Genomic DNA, 21600 nt, shown 5'->3' on the forward strand with positions numbered 1-21600 from the left:
TGAATTTTAAAGTAAAACAGATTTCATATTATACAAACATGTTACACACAAGTATTAATAAACTTCCATCTCTCTCCATACTAACTAAATTTCTTTTTTGCTTGAACCAAGTCAGATTCCCCAGCCCAAAAAAAAAAAAAAAAACAAGTTTCATGACTGTTTTCACTGAACAACTTTACATAAATTATCACCTAATATCAGAGACAATCCTTTAAAACTCTATTATTTGGTTTCAGCTCAGAGATGTTGAGAGCTGAAAAGATGCGTCTCCTGACCTTGTAACAAGAAAAAAAAGGTGAACAGACTGAAAATTAATGGCTTTGGTGAACTCAGTCAGAGACAGGGGGTCACAGGGCAAACAGCTCCGTAATAAAATCTGGAGAGACAGGTGCCTTCAGGGAGATGCAGGACCAGTATATGTGCTTAAGCTCAGGCAGAAGCCCTAAGGAAGATTAACTAGAATTTTTAATGACTTGCTAGAGGTCAAGTGTGGGCAAGTGTGATAGTATGGAGCTCCTGGGGGTGGCGGGTGTCACAGTCATGGGGGGAGCTCCCATTCTTGCTGGCTTTTCCTCCTGGAACCCAAGCAGGTTCTCCCAGGGAAGACTGGAGAAAGCTCCCCCGGGTGGTGCTGGCTGGGAGAGGGAAACAGCAGGCACAGCTAAATCCTTTCCCCTCATCTTCCACACAGAACAAAAGGATAAATCTTCAGGGGAGAGAGAGCCTTCAAAGCTGGTAGCCCAGGGTTCTGGTGGAGGCCCACCACAGTGGGGAAATGGGATGGAGACCTATAAAATAAGACCCTTAATCCCAACGGAGAAGCACTTCAAAACCATAGCCTACTGACCTTAGTGTTTACCAACCACAGCTGGGGAAAAGGAACAGGGGACAAAGGAAAAGGGGGGAAAAAAGGCAGCCCACCCCCAGAGAAGGGACAGGAACACTTATGAGGGCCACACTCCTGGACTCTGGTTCACAGTGCCTTCTAAACATTAAGGATTAATGGGATACAACACCAAAAGCAGGATCCACAAAAGAAAACACTGATAAACTGAATTTCATCAAATTTAAAACTTCTGCTCTGCAAAAGATAAAGTGAACAAAAAGACAAACCAGAAATTAGAAGAAAATACTTGCCTATCACATATCTGATAAAGAATTTGCATACAAAATATACAGCTGACCCTTGAACAACACGGATTTGAACTGTGCAGGTCCACTTACACTCAAATGTTTTTCAATTGTAAATACTATAGTACTACATGATCCCCAGCTGGTTGAATCCACAGGTGCAGAGAAGGAACCTCAGTTGTAGAGGGCTGACTGTAAAATTATACTCGGATTTTTCGACTGCACAGAGAATCAGTGACCCTCACCCCCACCTTGCTCAAGGGTCAACTGTATAAAAAACTCTTAAAACTCAATAAGAAAACAAACAACCCAATACTAAAATGGGCAAAAAAAATCTGAAGAGCTTCAAGGAAAATATAGGGATGGCAAAAAAACACATGAAATGCTCAACATCATTTCTCATTAGGAAAATGCAAATTAAAACCACAATGAGCTACCACTACACACATAATAAAATGGCTAAAATCCAAAAACAGACAATAACATGTTGCCAAGGATGCAGAACAACAGGAACACTCGTTCATCGTTGGTGGAATTGCAAAATGGTACAGCCACTATAGAAGACAATTTGGCAAACTTGTATAAAGCTACACATGGACTTACCATAAAACCCAGCTATCATACCCCTAGATATTTACCCAAGTGAATTAAAAACTTATGTTCACACAAGAACCTGTACACAAACAGGTGTAGCAGTTTTATTCTTACTCACTAAAACCTGAAGGCAACCAAGATGCTCTTCAACAGGGAAATGAATAAACAAACTGTGGTATATCCAAACAGTGGAATACTATTCAGTGATAAGAAGGACCACATTATCAGTTCATGCAACAACACAGATGAATCTTAAATGCGTTTTGCCAAGTGAAAGAATGCAGACGCAAAAGCCTATATATTGTATGATTCCATTCATATGATGTTCTGTAGAAAACAAAACTATAGGGGCATAACACAGGTCAGTGATGGGGAGCGGGAGAAGTGACTGCCCACAAAGGGGAAGTACAGCAGAAGTTTTAGGGGGATGGGGCTGTTCCGCATGGACTTTGGGTGATGAATGCATGATTTATGCATCTGTCAAAACCCAAAGAAATGTACAGAGAGTGAACTTGAATGTATACAAACCATATATATTTTTTAAAAATCACCCAGTGTCAGGGGATTCCAACATGGAATGCAGACTGTGGCAAATAAATGTAACCAAACCACACACGTATGACAAGCACACTGAAGTGAGATCATGAGGATGGTGGCAGGAAAGCTGACCTAAGTGACGTTAGAAAACAATCATTTGATTGCAAGCTGTAAGGAAATATACAAAAACAACTGTATGTCAACTTATGCTATAGTTAGTAAATTTGTTTGAAACTGCTTTGCATGTATACTGAGGTTAAGCAAGTAATGGGGACTTCCCTGGTGGTCCAGTGGTTAAGAATCCACCTGCCAATGCAGGGGACTTGGGTTCAAGCCCTGGTCCGGGAAGATCCCACATGCCGCGGAGCAACTAAGCTTGTGCGCCACAACTACTGAGCCTGTGCTCTAGAGCCCACGAGCCACAGCTACTGATGCCCACGTGCCACAACTACTGAAGCCCGCGCACCCTAGAGCCCACACGCTGCAACTACTGAGCCCACGCTCTGCAACTACTTAAGCCCACGCCCTCTAGGGCCCGCGTGCTGCAACTACTGAGCCCATGTGCTGCAACTACTGAGCCCGCATGCCACAACTACCGAAGCCCACGTGCCTAGAGCCTGTGCTCTACAACAAGAGAAGCCACCACAATGAGAAGCCCACGCACTGCAACGAAGAGTAGCCCCCACTCGCCGCAACTCGAGAAAGCCCACGCACAGCAATGAAGACCCAACACGGCCAAAAATAAATAAAATTTTTTTTTTTAAAAAAAGGTAGATACTGGGGCTTCCCTGGTGGCACAGTGGTTGAGAGTCTGCCTGCCAATGCAGGGGACACGGGTTCGAGCCCTGGTCTGGGAAGATCCCACATGCCGCGGAGCAACTGGGCCCGTGAGCCACAATTACTGAGCCTGCGCGTCTGGAGCCTGTGCTCCGCAACAAGAGAGGCCGCGATAGTGAGAGGCCCGCGCACCGCGATGAAGAGTGGCCCCCACTTGCCGCAATTAGGGAAAGACCTCGCACAGAAACGAAGACCCAACACAGCCATAAATAAATAAATTAAATTACATTTAAAAAAAAAAAAAAAAAAAAGGTAGATACTGTATTTTAAAAATTAAAAAAAAAAAACAAGTAATGGAGGGTGGTCAGTGAGAACCAGGCTCTCACTGGTCAGGAGGAGAGTTAGAGACAAGCAAGAAGAGAAGGCTAGAATGAAGCCTGCCCTGTGGTACTGGATTAAAGTCAGAGACAGCAGTATGAACATGTTTCCTTAATATATATTAAGAGGATATATATTAATATAACAGAGGATAAACACAGAAACACTTATCGCTATTTATGTAGACATGGGACAGTAAACAGTATACAGCATATGTATTCTACTATAGATATATATATTACTCTAGTTCTATCCCCAAGAGAAAACCCTGACACCCCAGTAGCAAGGGGCATTCCCAGACTCAGATCTTGATTTCTAAGTGCAATTTTCCAATAAAGGCAACCAGAGCTCCTTGGAGAAATGGCTGATTCCAGAGCCAGAGAACATCTTCCAGTATCAGAAAGTAGGGAGGTGTTTTTAAAAAATTGAAAATTAAAAGGAAAAGGTCATATCAAAGGGACACAAGAAGCCAAAATGAAGGAATTCCTAATGGCCAAAGTTGGAACAATGTGAGTAACAGAATAAATAATGTGCTGTTAGATTATAACCCAAAGAATAAAATAAATATCCATGAGTCCACACTGATATATATAACTGAATAAATCAATGGGGGAGACGAGATGATCTTACCCACAAAAGAATTCTAAATAATTTATGTAGAAATCCCCCTTCCAGGACGTGAAGCTTAGCCCCCTCACCGTCTGACTGTGGGCTGAACTTACTGACATGCTTCCAAAGAACAGAGTAGAAAAGGGAAAAATGCTAACTTTAGAGAGAGGAGAAACCGGACAAACACCACCTTAACCACATGATAAAGGTCAGCCTCACCAGCTGTGTCATGAGGATGTCATGTACTCCCTAAGGCATATGTCAAAAACCCACAGATACTCTCTGATATGTGATGAGAAGGGGCTTTTCCTTTGTGATATTCTCTCCAGAAACCTTTTAACTGCAGGCTATTCATCAAAAAAAGAAAACACAGAACAACAACAACAACAAACAGACACAAGCCCAGATTAGAGGCTATTCTACAGGCTACTTGGCCAGTGTTCCTCCAAACTGCCAAGGTCATGAAAAATAAGGAAAGACTGATAAACTGTCACAGACCAGAAGAAACTAAGAAGACGTGACAAAGAAATACCATGTGGTATCCTGGATTGGATTTTGGAACAGAAAATTGATGGAAAAACTGGTGAAATCCAAAAAGTATAAAGTTAATACTAATATAGCAATGTTCTTAATTTTGACAAATGTAACATGATAACTGTATTCCTTTGCTAGGGCTATCATAACAAAGTACCACAAACTACGTTTAGGCTTAAACAGAAAGTTATTGTCTCAGTTCTGGAGGCTAGAAGTCTGAGATCAAGGTGTCAGCAGGACCACACTCTCTCTGAAGGCGCTAGGGAAAGGTTCTGTTCCAGGCCTCTCTCCTAGCTTCTGATAATTCCTTGGCTTGTTGCAGCAAAACTCCAATATTCACATGGCATTCTCCGTGTATATATGTCTCCAAATTTTCCCTTTATATAAGGATAAATTATATTGAATTACCCCAGTAATTCCTACTTCAGTACGACCTTTAATTACATCTGCAATGAGCTAACCGGCTGTAGGGAGAAATCATCTACCATGGGTCCTGAGGCTTCCCTGCACTTTACTGCTGTGTATTTCATGGATCCAAGGGCCTGAATGCTCTTCACCTGGGTCATTTTTCAGGACTGTATTTGCTGCGAGAAACTTTGAAGAAAATGTAAAGTCTCCCTCCGGGACAGAGAGCAGGCTTGCTTACAGTGTGTTACAAACAGGCAGGTTCCCCAAATTCAGTATTGCTGTCCTGTAATGCAACCCACTGCATATGAACGCATTCATTTGGGCCTTCTGTCACCCCTGTGGGACTTGGGGAGCAAGGGAACCAATACAAACCTGAAGCTCAATGCTGCTAATTGGGTCACTAATAACGACGTCCTTTGTCTCTAACTCAAGAGTTGCATATCTTTTGCCAGCATCCATGGAATAGTAACAAGCTAACTACTAACTTGTAATTGGGGTAAAATCCTATCCCAGACCCAACGTTGTCTAGCCAGACCGAAAGCCCTCCACTTGCCCCGTTCCGATCATAGCCCTCACCCTCCCTTCAAAAGTAACAACTGTCTTGGTTTTTATGATAAACACAAAGTGTACATCCATAAGCATCATCTATCCATTTTTTTAAAAGTAGATATATCTTTCAAGTCTTTTAAAATCTACAGGTTCTGCCTCTATTCCTTTCTTTTCTTCACAATTTGTTGAAAGAAACCAGGCCTTTTAACCTATAGAATTTCCTAGCACGGATTTTGCCGATTGCATACTCATGCTACCACTTATTTTTAACAGCTGTTCATTCTTAGATATCAATTTAATCAGTCCCCTACTGATTAGCACTGGGTAATTTACAATTTTTGCTATTACAATATATGCAGGAATATCTTTAAGCATCGACTTTCCAGCACTTAGGTGAAGTATTTTTGCAGGACATTTACAGAGGGTCAGACTTTGAGCAAAGAATATTACAGAATCTTCTGTTAAAAGCCACTAGAGGGACTACCTCAGCGGTCCAGTGGTTAAGACACCGCGCTTCCACTGCAAGGGGCGCGGGTTCCATCCCTGGTGGGGAACTAGGATCCCTCATGCCACCCAGCACGGCCAAAAAAAAAAAAAAGCCACTAGAATGGTAAAATTAACGAACAAAGGATCTTTTTTCCCCCACCTGAAAAGTTCATGGCCTTCTTAAAACCTGAAAACAACTATTGGTGCATTAATCAAAAACATTCACGCAGAAGAGCAGAAGGGAAAAAAATGAAGTCTGCAGTATTAGTGTCATTTATGTATATGTTAATTAATTCTGCAGAAAAAAATCTCTTTTCCAAAAATATCATTAACTTTTAGTTAAAACCTAGAAAAGGCTTCTATGAAGAGAAATTTCTCAGATTAGAAAAGATTACAGAGACTAGAGTCAGAAATGAACTTCTCATACAACCCAAATTTGGGGGTGGGGGTATGGGATAGAAGGGGTAAGGAGAACATCCATTCAATGGATATATGTGAAGGAAACTTGCTAAAATGCATGGACACCATCAACACACAGCCCTGTGCTGAACTGAATGCATGAAGTCTGCCAAAATAATATCCCTGAGACAAAAATAACCTGGAGGACTTCCCTGGTGGCGCAGTGGTTAAGAATCCACGGGCCAATGCAGTGGACACGGGTTCGAGCCCTGATCCAGGAAGATCCCACATGCCACAGAGCAACTAAGCCCATGCGCCACAACTACTGAGCCTGCCCTCTAGACCCCGTGAGCCACAACTACTGAGCCCGCGAGCCACAACTACTGAAGCCCACACACTCTAGGGCCCGTGCTCCGCAACAGGAGAAGCCACCGCAATGAGAAGCCAGCGCACCGCAAGGAAAAGTAGCCCCCGCTCACCGCAACTAGAGAAAGCCCGCACGCAGCAACAAAGACCCAACACAGCCAAAAATAAATAAATAAATAAATAAATAAATTTTAAAAATAAATAAAATAACTTAGAACATCCACTCTGCTGGAACATGGAACTATTCTGGCAAAATCCATAGTAGCAACATTTCCTAAAGTGTGCAAAGAGATGTTTATTGCAGCTATGTTGAAGGAGAAAATGGCCCATGGTGAAATAAGCTTGGGAAAAACTTAAACCAATATAAAGTTTAATTCCTATAAGACTTTTCCGTCTTTAATAGGCAAACACGCAAGGTAAACTTTTAAAATACAATGAGCAGCATAGTTCTCACTTGATTAAAGAACTTTTTATTTTTCATGGAACAGCTATCTCTTGGGACTTGTATTTTTCAGGTTACATTTTGGAAAACACTGTCAGAGACTTCAAAAACATTGAGAGAAATGAGCTTTTCCTTTGAGGAAAATCAAGTGCCTGACACATAGCAGGTATCCAAAAAATGTTTAATAAGCTGAATGAATAATCCTTCATTCTACTGATGCAGTCCTGCTGTAACACAAGCCTAAGATAAGCTTCACACTGTGGATACCCAAATCCCAATCTCAAGCACATACCTTTCACTATATGTAACATTCACTGCCACTGAACTAAGTTGCAACTGAAAGACATACCCAGGGAAATATCCTACCTTTTGCAGAATATGATTTATTTTGACATGTCATCCATTTCCAGCCAATATTAAAGAATGCCATTAAATTTAAATTATTATAACACAAATATGACACCAAAGCACAATACAAGTACGATTCATAGAATCAAAAAACATTTAATAAATGCTGATTACTCAAGCTTCACTCAATCCTTCCTGACTTCAAACTGGGCCAGTAAATTCCTCCATATGGAAATAGTTTATACAGAATCTCTCAAACTGTCCTTAGCTGTGCTCTAGCTCTCACTTTCTGTGATATCATCTACTCCCCATCTTCAATTATTACCTCTAAACAGCTGGCTCAAACCTGCATCTGTACCTTTACTCTTCCAGAGGCCCAGGCCCTTATTCCAATGCCTGCTACAATTACAGGAGTACCTACGTGGCACCCCAAACTCAACTTGTTAGAAACCAAATTTACCAAGAAATTTCTCTCCAACAAATCTGTCTCTCCTCCTCTGTTCCCTATATCAGGTAAAGGTATCACCAATTTCTCAGTCAACCAAGCACAAAATGTTGGTGTTGATTCCTAACTGTTCTCCCCTCTCTGCCAACAACTTGAGGTAGTTACCAAATACCAGAGAAAGATGGTCTATCCTTCACACCGCATTCAGAGAAATTTTGCTAAAGCCCAATTCTAATCTTGTTAATCCCATTCAAAAATGTTCCATGACTCGCCATTAATTTCAAAAACATCCAACTTTACTTGACATGGCCTTCAAGTCTCTCCACATCTGATCCCAGGTAAACCCTCCAGACCCACCATTGCACAGCACTCCTTACAATGGAGACTCAGAAAGCCGAGTGTAACTTCCATTCTCCTATCTCACAGCTCTTGCCACAGGAGTAAACATATTGCATAACAGAAAGAAAACAAATTTTGGAGTCAGATGGACTCAAACATTAGTTTTGCCACTCACTACTATACACCCTCAGACAAGCTAGTCTCAGAGCCTCAACTTCTGTGTTTATAAAATGGAGATAAGAGAATCACATTTAGTGTTACTATATGAACTCTCACTACTTCCCATCTCTACCTATTGAAACCCTAATCATGCTTCAAGGCCCAGATCAAATAAATGATTGCCCTCCAGTAAGCTTTCACTGGTTACAAAGTCGACATCAGTCAAGTTCTTTGCATATACGAAGCAAGCACTTAATGTATGTCTGTTCAAAAGGCATAGATTATAAATTGGTTGATACCGATTCTAGATCATCTGCACATACAGAATATGAACATGATTGCTGTCATGAAATGACATGTGCTGTTTCAGTTCATGTAGTCCAACCAGTATACCTTCATACTGAAAAGAACTACTTTCTGATGGAAAAAAGTCTTCTCCATGTCCAGGTCAAAATTATGTGGAGGGGCTTCCCTGGTGGCGCAGTGGTTGAGAGTCTGCCTGCCAATGCAGGGTACACGGGTTCGAGCCCTAGTCTGGGAAGATCCCACATGCCACGGAGCAGCTAGGCCCGTGAGCCACAACTACTGAGCCTGCGCGTCTGGAGCCTGTGCTCCACAACAAGAGAGGCCGCGACAGTGAGAGGCCCGCGCACCGCGATTAGGAGTGGCCCCAACTTGCCACAACTAGAGAAAGCCCTCGCACAGAAACGAAGACCCAATACAGCCATAAATTAAATAAATAAATAAATAAATAAATAAAATTTAAAAAAAAATTATGTGGAAAAAATGAGCTTCTGCATATTAAATTAAATGCTGTGTAAGAGTTTTAAACATTATGGAAAAAGAAAAAAAATTTTTTCTATGAATATTTTTGTTGTAAAAATATGTCCACATCAGCCTATGAATATAAAGGAGACCTCATTAATAGGTCCTACTAGCTTGCATTAGCTTGACAAACTATCTGCAGAAATGCAGAACCTTTGCCTCCTTTCCAGGTTCAGGTCCATCTAATATCTTTGAAGGGTCACAAGGAATGTCACACTATTATCACAAGTCAGTCCTATCCATTTCTCATGCCTACAGTTCCACCATCAATGGCATATTTCCATCACTCCGCTATGAAGTAAAAAAGGCTCTTGCTCTATTAGCTCTCTTAGAAGGGTCACAGAAGGAATTCTTGGGATACAGCTTCTCGATCTCTGAAGCACATGTAAAAGCCAACACTGGGAGCTAGAACCATTCAGTCTTCAGGCCCTGGTGAGAGTCCAGTTTACCTTCCTTTCTTCAATGTGGTTTATGCCCCAGGTCACACAGCCCCATGGGATCTGGATTGTCATGTCTTTCTATTCCACTTGTGCACATATCTAAATATGAATCTAAATATGAACAATAACATTGTTCTAAGTTCTTTTTCCAGGAAATTCCTCAGCTCCCATGTATATCAGTTGACTAAAATAAATAAGGGTAAGACATTCCAGTTTTCATATGCCCATCTCCGTGTAGGCTGAACTGAGAAACACTATGCAATAGTTACTTAGTGTTCACTCTGCCACAGGCTGTAGAGTGCAGTAGGTAGTCTATGGAGCCAGATAACCTGGATTCAAATCCCACCTCCTGTTTACCAGATGTGTGACACTGGGGCATACTACTTAGCCCCTCTGTCCCTTAAATTCTGATCCATTAAATAGGGATAAGACCATAACCCCTTTACCCAAACCCCTTGGGTCCAGATGCATTTCAGAATTCAGAAAATTTTCTAGATTTTGGAAAGGTAACACAGTACATATTATATAGTATATAAAACATCCTAAGTGGAGTCTGGTTCAGTACACTGTACCCAAATGCTTTACTACTTCTGCACCAAACCATGAGTATTAACACTAGTTAGGATATGGACAAAAAGAGTTTCAAAAGTATGTTCAGATCCTATTTTGCCACCAAATGCATTTACCACAAACTAACCCCAAACCAAACACAAACTTAGGATTTTGAGGTTTCAGAACTGCAGATAAAGGATCTGTATAGTATCTGCTCCGTAAGACTATGAGAATCAACTGAGCTAATACATGTCAAGTACTTAGAATAGCACCTAGCATAATACCATAAGCGCTATATCAGAGTGACTTGTCATTTTTACATGCAAGGTACTTGTCAGGCTGCATGAGGGTGTCTTTTTTTTGACTATACAACCCTTTTATTGAAAGCATTTAACAGAAACACTGTTGAGAAATGCTGAACCAAGAAATTTCTGAATTATCGTACAATAACATGATTCTATAATGATATCCAGGCCATTGTTCTAATCCTTTAGGGACCACATTCACATCTCGGTATCAGATTTTAAGTCTACTGTCTCAGAAATTTGTCCAGGGAGTAAGAGATGCAGATAAATGGGCTTACAAATTTTTAGTATTGTAGACTTGAATTCTAAAATATGTAAGAAGAGGCACAGAGAGACTTATGCCGTGACATTATTACCATTTATGGGTAAAATACAATTTTTCTGACCATAAGAATGAAAAATTTTAGACTTTACGTTAATATTTTGCTCTGACTTTACTGAAGTTGTTGAAATAAAAGTAAGTTGTTTGGCGAACTTATGGTTACCGGGGGTAAGGGGGGAGGGATAGATTGGGAGATTGGGATTGACACATATACACCACTATATATAAACTAGATAAGTAATAAGGACCTACTGCATAGATGAGGGTGTCTTAGTCCGTTCAAGCTGCTATAACAAAAATACCATAGACTGGGTAACTTATACAACATTTAATTCTCACAATTCTGGAGGCTGGGAAGTCAAGATCAAAACGTCTGCAGATTCAGTGTCTGGTTAAGTCCAATTTCCCAGTTCATAGATGGCTGTCTACTTGCTGCATCCTCCCTCAGAAGGCAGAAAAGGTGAGGGATCTCTCTGGTGTCTCTTTTATAAAGGCACTGATCCCACTCATGAGAGCTCTGCCTTCCTGACCTAATCACCTCTTAAAGACCCCACCTCCAAATATCAACACACTGGCAATTAGATTTCAACATATGAATTTCAGGGGGACACATTCAGTCTATAGCAAAGATATATAAAAATGAATAAAAATCATTTCTTCCTTGCAGTGTGATAAACTAATACCATCTAAGCTTTGGAATGGTACTAGTAGTACAATAGTAGCTAACATGTATAAAATGATTATTATATGCCAAGCACTATGCTAGATTTTTTAATGAATTATTTATTACTCATAAGCACTCTAAGATGGATACTATTATCCCCATTTTTTATATATCAAAAAAGGAGGCTGAAAGAGACCAAGTAATCTGCCCAAGATTAAGTAGCGGACCCACTATTTAAACCCAGGCATTCTGACTTGAAGATCCATCCTCTTATCCATAACCTTATGCCACCTCCAACAAGTTATATGAGTCAAGTTTTGACACTATAAAATTGGAAACCCAAGTGTACCAAGATCAATGAAATCTGCCAGTATTTCTCTACTTCCCTAACAACAACATTTTAAATTGCACATTATAATCTAATAATGCCAGCAAAACAAAGTCCAAACTTACCAAATGCTGTAGTATGATATTAGTCCTTTTGGATGAATTAAACCTGAAACAAATGTAGAATACAATGAACACAGTAATGTGGGTAGTCATGTTTCAATGTATAAATACTACATTCCCTTTTGTTTGCTTTAGCTTCTTTGAAAAGTTATTAAAATAAAAAGTATTTTTTAAAAAAGTTTAATTCTCATTCATTGTGGTAGGAACACAAAATGGTACAGCCACTTTGAAAGAAAATTTGGCAGTTTCTTACAAAACTAAACATCCTCTTTTACCATATGACCCAGAAATTGCACTCCTTGGTATTTACCCAAAGGAGCTGAAAACTTATGTCCACCTACACATGAATGTTTATGGTAGCTTTATTCATAATAGCCAAAATGTGGAAGTAACCAAGAGGTCCTTCAATAGCTAAATGGATAAACTGTGGTATATCTATACAATGAAATATTACTCAACAATAAAAAGAAATAAGCTATCTTTCCACAAAAAAAAAAAAAAAAAAAAGAGAAACCTTAAATGCACACTGCTAAGCAAAAGCAGTCAATCTGAAAAGGCTATATACTGTATGATTCCAACCACAGAACATTCTGAAAACTATGGAGACAGTAAAAAGATCAGTGGATATCACAGGTTTAGGGGAGGGAGGAGGAAGGAAAGAACAAGTGGAGCGCATGGGATGTTTAGGGCAGTTAAACTAGTCTGTACGGTTGTAATGGTAGAGACTTGTCATTATACATTTGCCAAAATTTTCTACTAATTTTTTCTGTAAACCTAAAACTGCTTTTTTTAAAAAAGTTAAGGGCTTCCCTGGTGGCACAGTGGTTAAGAATCCGCCTGCCAATGCAGGGGACATGGGTTCAAGCCCTGGTCCGGGAAGATCTCAAATACCGCGGAGCAACTAAGCCCGTGCGCCACAACTACTGAGCCTGTGCTCTAGAACCCACGTGCCACAACTACTGAAGCCTGTGCACCTAGAGCCCGTGCTCCACAACAAGAGAAGCCACCGCAATGAGAAGCGCGCGCACCGCAACGAAGAGTAGCCCCAGCTCGCCGCAACTAGAGAAAGCCCACGCGCAGCAACGAAGACCCAACGCAACCAAAAATAAAATAAACAAATTTATTTAAAAAAATAAAAATAAAAGTTAAAGAAAACTGCTAATTTAAAAAAAGTTTGATAAGGATGCAATAGGCATTCTCAGACATTGCTGGAAGACATATAAATTGGTATTGCCTTTCCAGTAGGCAAGCTGGAAATACGGACCCACAACCTTTAAAATGATCATACCCTTAGGCCTAGTAATTTCACAGGCATTTGTATTAAGGAAACCTCAGACACGATCAAAGTTTGATTTACAAAGATGTCTGCAACAATTATTTACATAAGGAAAAAACTGGAAACAAAGTAAGTATCTAACAATATAGTAATATTTTTAAAACTGTCATCTATATAAAACCATTACATAGTCAAGAAAAATATGTATTTAAAAATATTTAAATAATAGTTATGACATAGAAAAACAGTCATGACAGAAGTTACGAAAAGAAAACTGGCTACAAGACAAATACAATACAACTCTAAGTCTGTTATTTTAAAAGTGTTTGCTAGGCTAGGAATACAAAGCTTAAGATACAGCTTAGCAAAGTGATCAATAATAACAGAAGTAAGAATGGTGGAGGGTGGGGGAAACTGGGAAGGGGCATGAGGAAACAGAGTGTTGGAAGTTGTCTCTATCATGATGGTTACAGGACTGTTCACATATATAAAAGTTCGCTATAGACTTCAGAATAGTACATTTAAGTACTTCGTGTATTGATACTTTACAATTAAAGTAAAAGTAAAAGCAACATGGGGGAGGGTAGTGACTGGAGAGGGCACAAAGAGGGCTTCTGGATGCTGGTACTATCTTGTTTCCTGATCCAGCTGCCACTGAAATGAGTATGTTCGTGAAAGTCCATCAAATTGTATCTTTAAGCTTTGGGTCTTTTAAAAAGCTCCCCAAAAGTCATCGTTCTTGCCTTTGAGAAACTCAAAGTTTAGTGAGAGAGATGCATGTAAAAATACCATAATTAGGAAGATACAGGCACCTCCTGCTTTTCGAAAGTTCGCTTTACACCACTTTGCTTTTTCCGAAGACCTACCTTAGCACCTGTTTTCACTAATCCAAAGAAATCCAAAGAGGATTATCACTTTTATGAAAACAGGTGAAGAGCAAAAATAGCGTTCAGTGTTTGTTTTGAAGCGAGATGTTACAGAGGCAGCATGCACCCCGAGCAGTGAGAGTGGCACCACTGAGCTCCTTCCGCAGGAACTGCACTCTGCATCTCAGCACCAAGCGACCAAAGACTTGAACTGTGGGAGCCTCTGTGCTTTATCTCAATTTGTTTTGTACATCCATTAGCAAGATGTGTCATAAGATAACTGCTTCTTCACTTTACACCATTTCGGCTTATGAGAGGTTTCACAGAAATGCTCTGCTTTCGGATAGCAGGGGAAACTTGTACTGGGAAACAAGAAGTGAGATTTAAGATATACGGAGAGAGGTCAAAGCTGAGATCAGTAGTAGCAGCAGCAGCTGGAAGGAGCTGTGCATATGCAAAGACACAGATACTATCTGATGGACCTGATAAGTTGCCAATTTATTAATTTTATTAATTTTTGAAGGATACCTTGAGATTATTGGAAGGGCAAAAGTTTAGCTGAGACATTAAGAAAAAGGGCAATATGACCATTGTTACCACTTGTAACCACATTCTAGTTGACTGAATTCATAAAAATATTTGTAATCTAACTTACTATTCAGAATTTGTATTATTTTCATTTTCTATTACAAATTGAATGCTGCTACAAAAAAAAGAGGAAAATCACTAATTTAAGTCAGTCACACTTCACATTCCTGGACTAGCGTATTCTGAACTTGCCTTACCACAACTAAAATATTCTTATCCTAAGCCAGTAATTCCACAACTAGTCTGCACAGTAGAATCACTTGGGGACTACTGTAAACATTCCAAAGCCCCGGTCACATCCAAGACCAATTATCAAACTCTGGAGATGGGACACAGACATAGGTATCTTGTTTGAAGCTCCCCAAAAGATTCCAAAGTTCAGACAAGTTGTCATTAATATCAATACTTTATAAAAATTAACCTGGGGGGCTTCCCTGGTGGTCCAGGGGTTAAGACTTCACCTTCCAAAGCAGCAGGTGTGGGTTCAATCCCTGGTCAGGGAGCTAAGACCCCACATGCTTCTTGGCCAAAAAACCAAAACATAAAACAGAAGCAATATTGTAACAAATTCAATAAAGACTTTAAAAATGGTCCACTTCAAAAAAAAAAAAAAAATTAACCTGAAGTGACAGATCCTTATTTAGGGGTATTTTTAAAATAGAGGTTTTATATAGACTTTTAAAATCTGAACTACACTTACCCTAAAGCACCACTTCTAAAAATATTTTCAACTTAACCCAAAAAACTTCCAAAAAGAAAAATTAAGTATCAAAAAATTTAAGCACTAATTTCTTTAGATCCAGAATAACTTTTTGAATTCCTTAATGGCCAATACCTAAATGCCAGTTCAAGGCTAATGAGGATGCTGCCAGATTGGCAGGTTTTATGTAACAGTTTAAGTACTACCTGCAGCATAATAGAATAAACAAAGAGAAACACAAGGCCTGGCTTCAAGTCCCAGTTTTATTTATGAGATAGAATTTTATTTCACTCAAAGAAAGTTAATGTAAACCTACCAAAGGCAAGTTTGACCCACTGTGTATGCCATTTACAGGTCAAAAAAAATCTCTGGACCAGTTACTATAAAGCAAAATAGAAAACAAACCTAAGTACAACTAAGTTCCCTGCCAGATTCTATACCATCATATTACTTCTATATGTTCCGATTTATACTCAGCTATTATTTAAAATCTGGTATTAACTCTTATATCTCAAAAATGTATTTGCATGTTCAGAGTCTCCCAAGTAATTCTGAATTTATGGTCTCTTTCCTTCCTTTTGACTCCCAAACTGCCATCTGGTGGAAGGGAAGAGAGATGCACATCCCAGCTAATGCTAATTTACTAATTCACTTTATCAGGTTTATTTCCTTCAAGTGATGGTCAACTTGGCTGCTAGCAGCAGTTGTTCTGAAAGTGTGGTTCCTGGACCTACACAATGAGTTTACCTGGGAACGTGTTAGAAATGCAAATGCTTGGCCCCATCCCACACCTACTGAATCAGACACTGTGGGGTAAGGCTCATAAATCTATTTTTAACAAACCCTCCAGGTGATCCTCATACATGCTAAAGTTAAAAACAACTGTCTTAGAAGGATGAGAACCTTATCGTTTAGAAGATTTCTGATTATCCAATAAAGCACACACGGGCTTACAAAATTAACTTTTCATGAAACTGTTTAAGATGACGATATAATAAAAATAGTACTTAATGAAGATTATTACAGCAGAACTAGGCATGGTAGAATGTGAATAGAACAGAAAATCAAGGCCAAGTAACTCAGTCATGAACTGATGAACACCAGCTGTGGAAACAAGGCAATGATTAACTGAGTTATTATAAAGTAAAACCTCAATGGAAAAGAAAAAGAATTATGCCAAAAATGACTACAAGATTTCATGCCAGGAGAGCTAGGAGAAATAGGTACTGAAAAGCTTGGGAAGGAAACTAGCTGGTTTGTAGGATGAAATATGAATTCCATTTTGAATTTGAGGTTGTAATGACCTAAGTAGAAATATTCAACAGTGAGTGGAGAAGAAAGACTGGAGTTTGAAGGAAAAGTTAAAACTAAAGACATGTCAGGAAGTCACACGTATAGACAATCACTGAGGCCTAAGAACCTCTAAGCTCTCTATGAGTAATAAGTGAGAAAGCTACAGTGGAAAACTATGGCCTGAAGGCTGCTTGAGCCTACAAATGTGTTGTTTGGTTAGCAGTGTTTTAAAATGACAAACACTTTAAGATCAAGGGATTTCACTTACAAACGCAGCTTTCCAGCTTTTCCAGACAAACTGGTAGTTCTGGAAACCCTGGGTCTACACTCTACGACATGGCAACAACAGCCAGGCTGAAAAGCTGCCTTTAGAGAGAGAGAGAGCGCTCTCTATTGCTCACTAGTTCCCCACTAATCCCCACTGCTGCCACCTAGCCGGCACCATTCCTTCTGGGCATCTGCGTTTGGGTTTGTGACTCTTCGACTAAAATATAATAATAATAAAAATAACAGAGAATCAAATATTGAGCCTTCAGAAACAACTACACAGAAGTAAAAGAAAGGGAAGACAGGCAGCCCAAGAAGCAAACCAAAACAATATAGTTCAGCACAACACAGAGGAGATGAGGAAGGGAATAAAGCACTATTAACAGCTTAAAAGATCAGTCTCTTTGAAGAGGCTCCCTGAGCCCCTGTTCCTTTCTAAACCTGGCTCTCTTTTCCTTTAAGACACTTATCAGACTTGATAACTAGGTATTACTTTTGTTTAAATATTTGTTTCTCATCTGATCTCCTTGGACTTCAATGACCTGAAGTAAGAATCAATAAGAACAAGTAGTCTAGGGACTTCCCTGGCGGTCCACTGGTTAAGAATTCGCCTTCCAATGCAGGGGGTGTGGGTTCGATCCTTGGGATCCCTGGTCAGGGAGCTAAGATCCCACATGTCTCATGGCCAAAAAATCAAAACATAAAACAGAAGCAATATTGTAACAAATTCAATAAAGACTTTAAAAATGGTCTACATCAAAAAAAATCTTCAAAAAAAAAAAAAAAACAACAAGTCCAGGTTGGCTACAGGATAAAAGAAGTGCCTAGAACACTATCTCCCAGGAGCTGTAACAGGACAGTAAGTATTGTTGAATTCATGAACTAAACTGGGGCCTAATCTTTGAAACCCAGGCTGGGAACTTTTTATTTAATTCCATAGGTAGGAGGACACCTCTAAGAGCTTCTGAGCAGAGGAATGGAAGGCACTAAGTAAACTTCAGCAAGATTAATCTGGCAGTCATGTGCAGAACCTATTGAAATTGGGAACAGATAAGTCCATTAATCAAGTTCCTGCAAAAACAACAAGTGATAAATGAGAGGATTGCTCAAATTCGAATCAGCTGGAAGAGATAAGGATTGGGAGTGTGGGAGAACTTAGATAACTTTAGGAATCCAGAAGAATAGATAGTGCCACGAAGTTGAAAGTGCAGAGGAGGAATAAGGGTTGCACTTATGTGCAAATGTATATTTGAGGTGCAAAAGAGACATTCAGGTGGTTGTGACTAGTACTAGAGCTCAGGATAAATCAAGGTTAGACATACAAATTTGAGAGCTTTCTTCAGAGAGAGGTACTTTACCAGGGAACTACAACAATAACAAAAAATTCCAAGGGCTGTATTGGCACTAGAGCAAGATAAGTAGTGGAGAGTGGTAGTAGGAAAGCAAGACAGTGCCAGAAAAGCCAAGGGAAGCCAGGGTTCAAGGACTGCCCAACAATGTCAACCACAGCACAGGGACCCTAGTTCCTCTCAGAAAACTGTGGCACCGTATTCCTTAGTACATTTGTAATTAGGCTGTTAAAACTGGATGATACTGGCCTCAGGTCTCTGCTTTGCCAGGGTAATACCCACTCCAGGGCTAGCCCTGGAAAAGGCATCTCTGATCAAAGCCCCCAAATCAGTCCAGGACTCGCCTAATCAGTCTGCACCTTGCAACTGGGCATGCAACAGAGCCAATCTGAACTCTGGGAATGACAGATTCTTTCCCAAGTCAGTTAATTTTCTTAACAAACATGTTTTCCCAATTTGTTTCTCAATTAATTCGGTATTTGCTCACAGCTTCAAAAAAGCAGCAGCAGTGATTATATGTACCGATTTTCTTTATATCTGCCAAGTTCCTCTGTGAGCTGGTTAGAGGCACAGAGACAACTAATTTCAAGGTATTAAAAAAAAAAAAAAAACAACAACGAAGAAGGAAAGCAACTCTTCGATTTTTCTTCAAATACTGAATACCAGGTGCATGGATACAAGGTTAAAACAACTAGACACATTGCCCTAAAGGTGAAACTATTCTTAAATCAAAAAACCACTCCCATCCCTTTGCCCTAAAGCAAAATCCAAGACTAAAAACCCCCAGGAGGGCTTCCCTGGTGGCACAGTGGTTGAGAATCTGCCTGCCAATGCAGGGGACACGGGTTCGAGCCCTGGTCTGGGAAGATCCCACATGCCGCGGAGCAACTAGGCCCGTGAGCCACAACTACTGAGCCTGCGCATCTGGAGCCTGTGCTCCGCAACAAGAGAGGCCACGATAGTGAGAGGCCCGCGCACCGCGATGAAGTGTGGCCCCCACTTACCACAACTAGAGAAAGCCCTCGCACAGAAACGAAGACCCAACACAGCCATAAATAAATAAATAAATAAATTAAAAAAAAAAAAAAAAAAAAAACCCCAGGAATTTCAGCTGTCGAGGAAATTAGCCGGTTCTCCCTTCAAGCAGCCTGAGCTGATACCTGGTAATGCATGGGGGCAGGCGGTAGGCCTCAAGACCTGCAGCCTAACTTTCCTACAGTGATTGCTACCAGATTTCCTCAGCTGACCTCAAGCTGCATTGAGTAGCACTTTCAGAAGTTCAACACGTTTGCACACATACTCCCCCAAGCCAAGCTGTGCGGCGCAACACTCGCCTCGAAGTTCCAGACAGCTGCACTAACGCTGGAACTACGCGACAGAGCTGAACAACAATCACACCACAAGCACAGATACAGCTGGCAAAGCACGAGCGTTTGTTAGCACAAAACATGCCACAAAATTCCCCCAAGTTGAAACCCTGCGTGTCCCCCAGACTTACTCAACTTTGAAAAAGGAAAGAAACGGGGGTCAAGGCTGCATTAAGAGCCAGAAAGGCAGACAACGAAGGTGATGCTGCAAATAAGGTGCTAGAAGGAGTGACAGCGAGACCCAGAGGAGGGCAGAGGGTGATCCAGGCGGGTCGGGACTCGGGTCTCAGAGCTGCGCCTCCAAGGGCGACTCGAAACGTCAAGGCCAGGCAGTCCCCACCCCCCCGACCTCTTCCACCTGGGCGAGCGCAGCCGATGAGCCTGCCCTAGGCCGCTCGCTCACTCACCTCGACATGAGCCTCCACATCTCCCGCAACCCCATCGCCAAAACACTGGAGCCTAAAACAGCCCGGACCAGGCAGCCCACTCGCTTGGCTCTTCACGCCGCACGTCAGACCCGCCCACCGCCGCCCGGCGCCGCCGGACACAGACGGCAAGTCCTCCAGAGGGCCAGAGAGGCCTAGGGCAGGACTTCGCCGCGGCGCGGCGCTGAGGGGCGGGACGAGAACCACCGACTGAGGAAATGGTTGAGGGAGACGGGAGGTGGGAGGGGGCGGGGCCTGGGGATGGGAGGGGCGGGGCCGGGGTGCAGGCGGTGGGCGAGGCGGGGCAGGGCTGAAGGAGCGGTCAGAGAGCAGAGGCGGGTTGAACCGGAGGGAAGAGTTTGCTCGCTAGGGGCTCTCCTGGGAAAAACCGAAGTGACCTAGCCAGCTTAGTTTGACTAGCAGAGACTGACAGGAAAGACTTTTCTGGAATCTTAAGATTTTTAAAAACTAAAAATGTAAACTTGGGACTTCCCTGGCGGTCCAGTGGTTAAAACTCCGCTCTTCCACTGCAAGGGGCAGGGGTTGTATCCCTGGTTAAGGAACTAAGGTCCCTCATGCCCTACGGCGCGGCCAAAAAACATTTAAAAAGTAAACTTAGTATTCTTTTTTTTTTTTTTTTTGGCTGTGCTGTGCGGCTTGCGGGATCTTAGTCCCCCAACCAGGGATCGAACCACTGGACCGCCAGGGAAGTCCCTAAGATTAGTATTCTATTCTGAGAATCAAGCAGATGAAATACACGTGATAAGAGGAGGACATTTACTGTCATTTATTCCTAGCCTAACATAGAAGAATTTCTTTCATGTTAGGATTGAGATATTTCCGGTTTTTTGGAAAAGTTATAGTTCCCCAATCTTCCTTAATGACAGACAAGAATTGTCTCCTTAAGAGGTGATATATATGTCTTCAACTAAACTAAAAGTTACTGTTATCAGCAAAAGCATAAAATTGCATCTAGAAAGTAGCCTACTCTTGAATGAAACTAAAATTTGACTCAACCACTAGTATCAACTATTATGTAGATACAGAAGAATGTTTCTCTGCGTCCAGATACACCCAGATGTCCAGCAGCAAACATTTCATCACCACTGAACCACTGACACATTTATCAGGAAGGAGGAATTCAGGGAAGAATTTCAGAGAGAGGGAATTTAAAGGAGTTAGTCTTAGCAAGTTGACATCTGAGAATATACTGCCAAGCCTTTGGTCAAAAATTACCTTTCTACCTAGTCAAATATAATTACCAAATACCCATTGAACAGAGGGCAAACAGGCATCACAGAAAGAACTCCTGACCTACAACTCAGTTTTTAACCTGCTGTGGGAAATTGCTGTTTGACATCACCCTCATTCAGCGTGCACAAAAAATGAACAATCATCAGCATGGTTTAC

The 21600-nt window shown here is 41.0% G+C and overlaps 1 protein-coding gene across 2 annotated transcripts in view; it reads right to left on the reverse strand.

Moving 5' to 3' along the window:
* The window catches only part of HIBCH (3-hydroxyisobutyryl-CoA hydrolase), a 91808-nt gene extending 71435 nt beyond the window's left edge, over nucleotides 1-20373 (reverse strand). The window contains exons 1-2 of one of the 2 annotated variants that reach the window (XM_036858006.1): nucleotides 20173-20371; nucleotides 12063-12105 (exon numbers count right to left, since the gene is read on the reverse strand). In XM_036858006.1, coding sequence (XP_036713901.1) covers nucleotides 12063-12105; nucleotides 20173-20207 — 78 coding nt within the window. In that variant the 5' untranslated portion in view covers nucleotides 20208-20371. Of the gene's footprint in view, nucleotides 1-12062; nucleotides 12106-20172 lie in introns of both variants that reach the window. The other variant, XM_036858008.1, reaches the window with a different exon arrangement.
* Nucleotides 20374-21600: the final 1227 nt, after the last annotated feature.

Source organism: Balaenoptera musculus, chromosome 7 (genome assembly GCF_009873245.2).
Source record: "Balaenoptera musculus isolate JJ_BM4_2016_0621 chromosome 7, mBalMus1.pri.v3, whole genome shotgun sequence".
NCBI classification, from domain to species: Eukaryota; Metazoa; Chordata; class Mammalia; order Artiodactyla; family Balaenopteridae; genus Balaenoptera; species Balaenoptera musculus.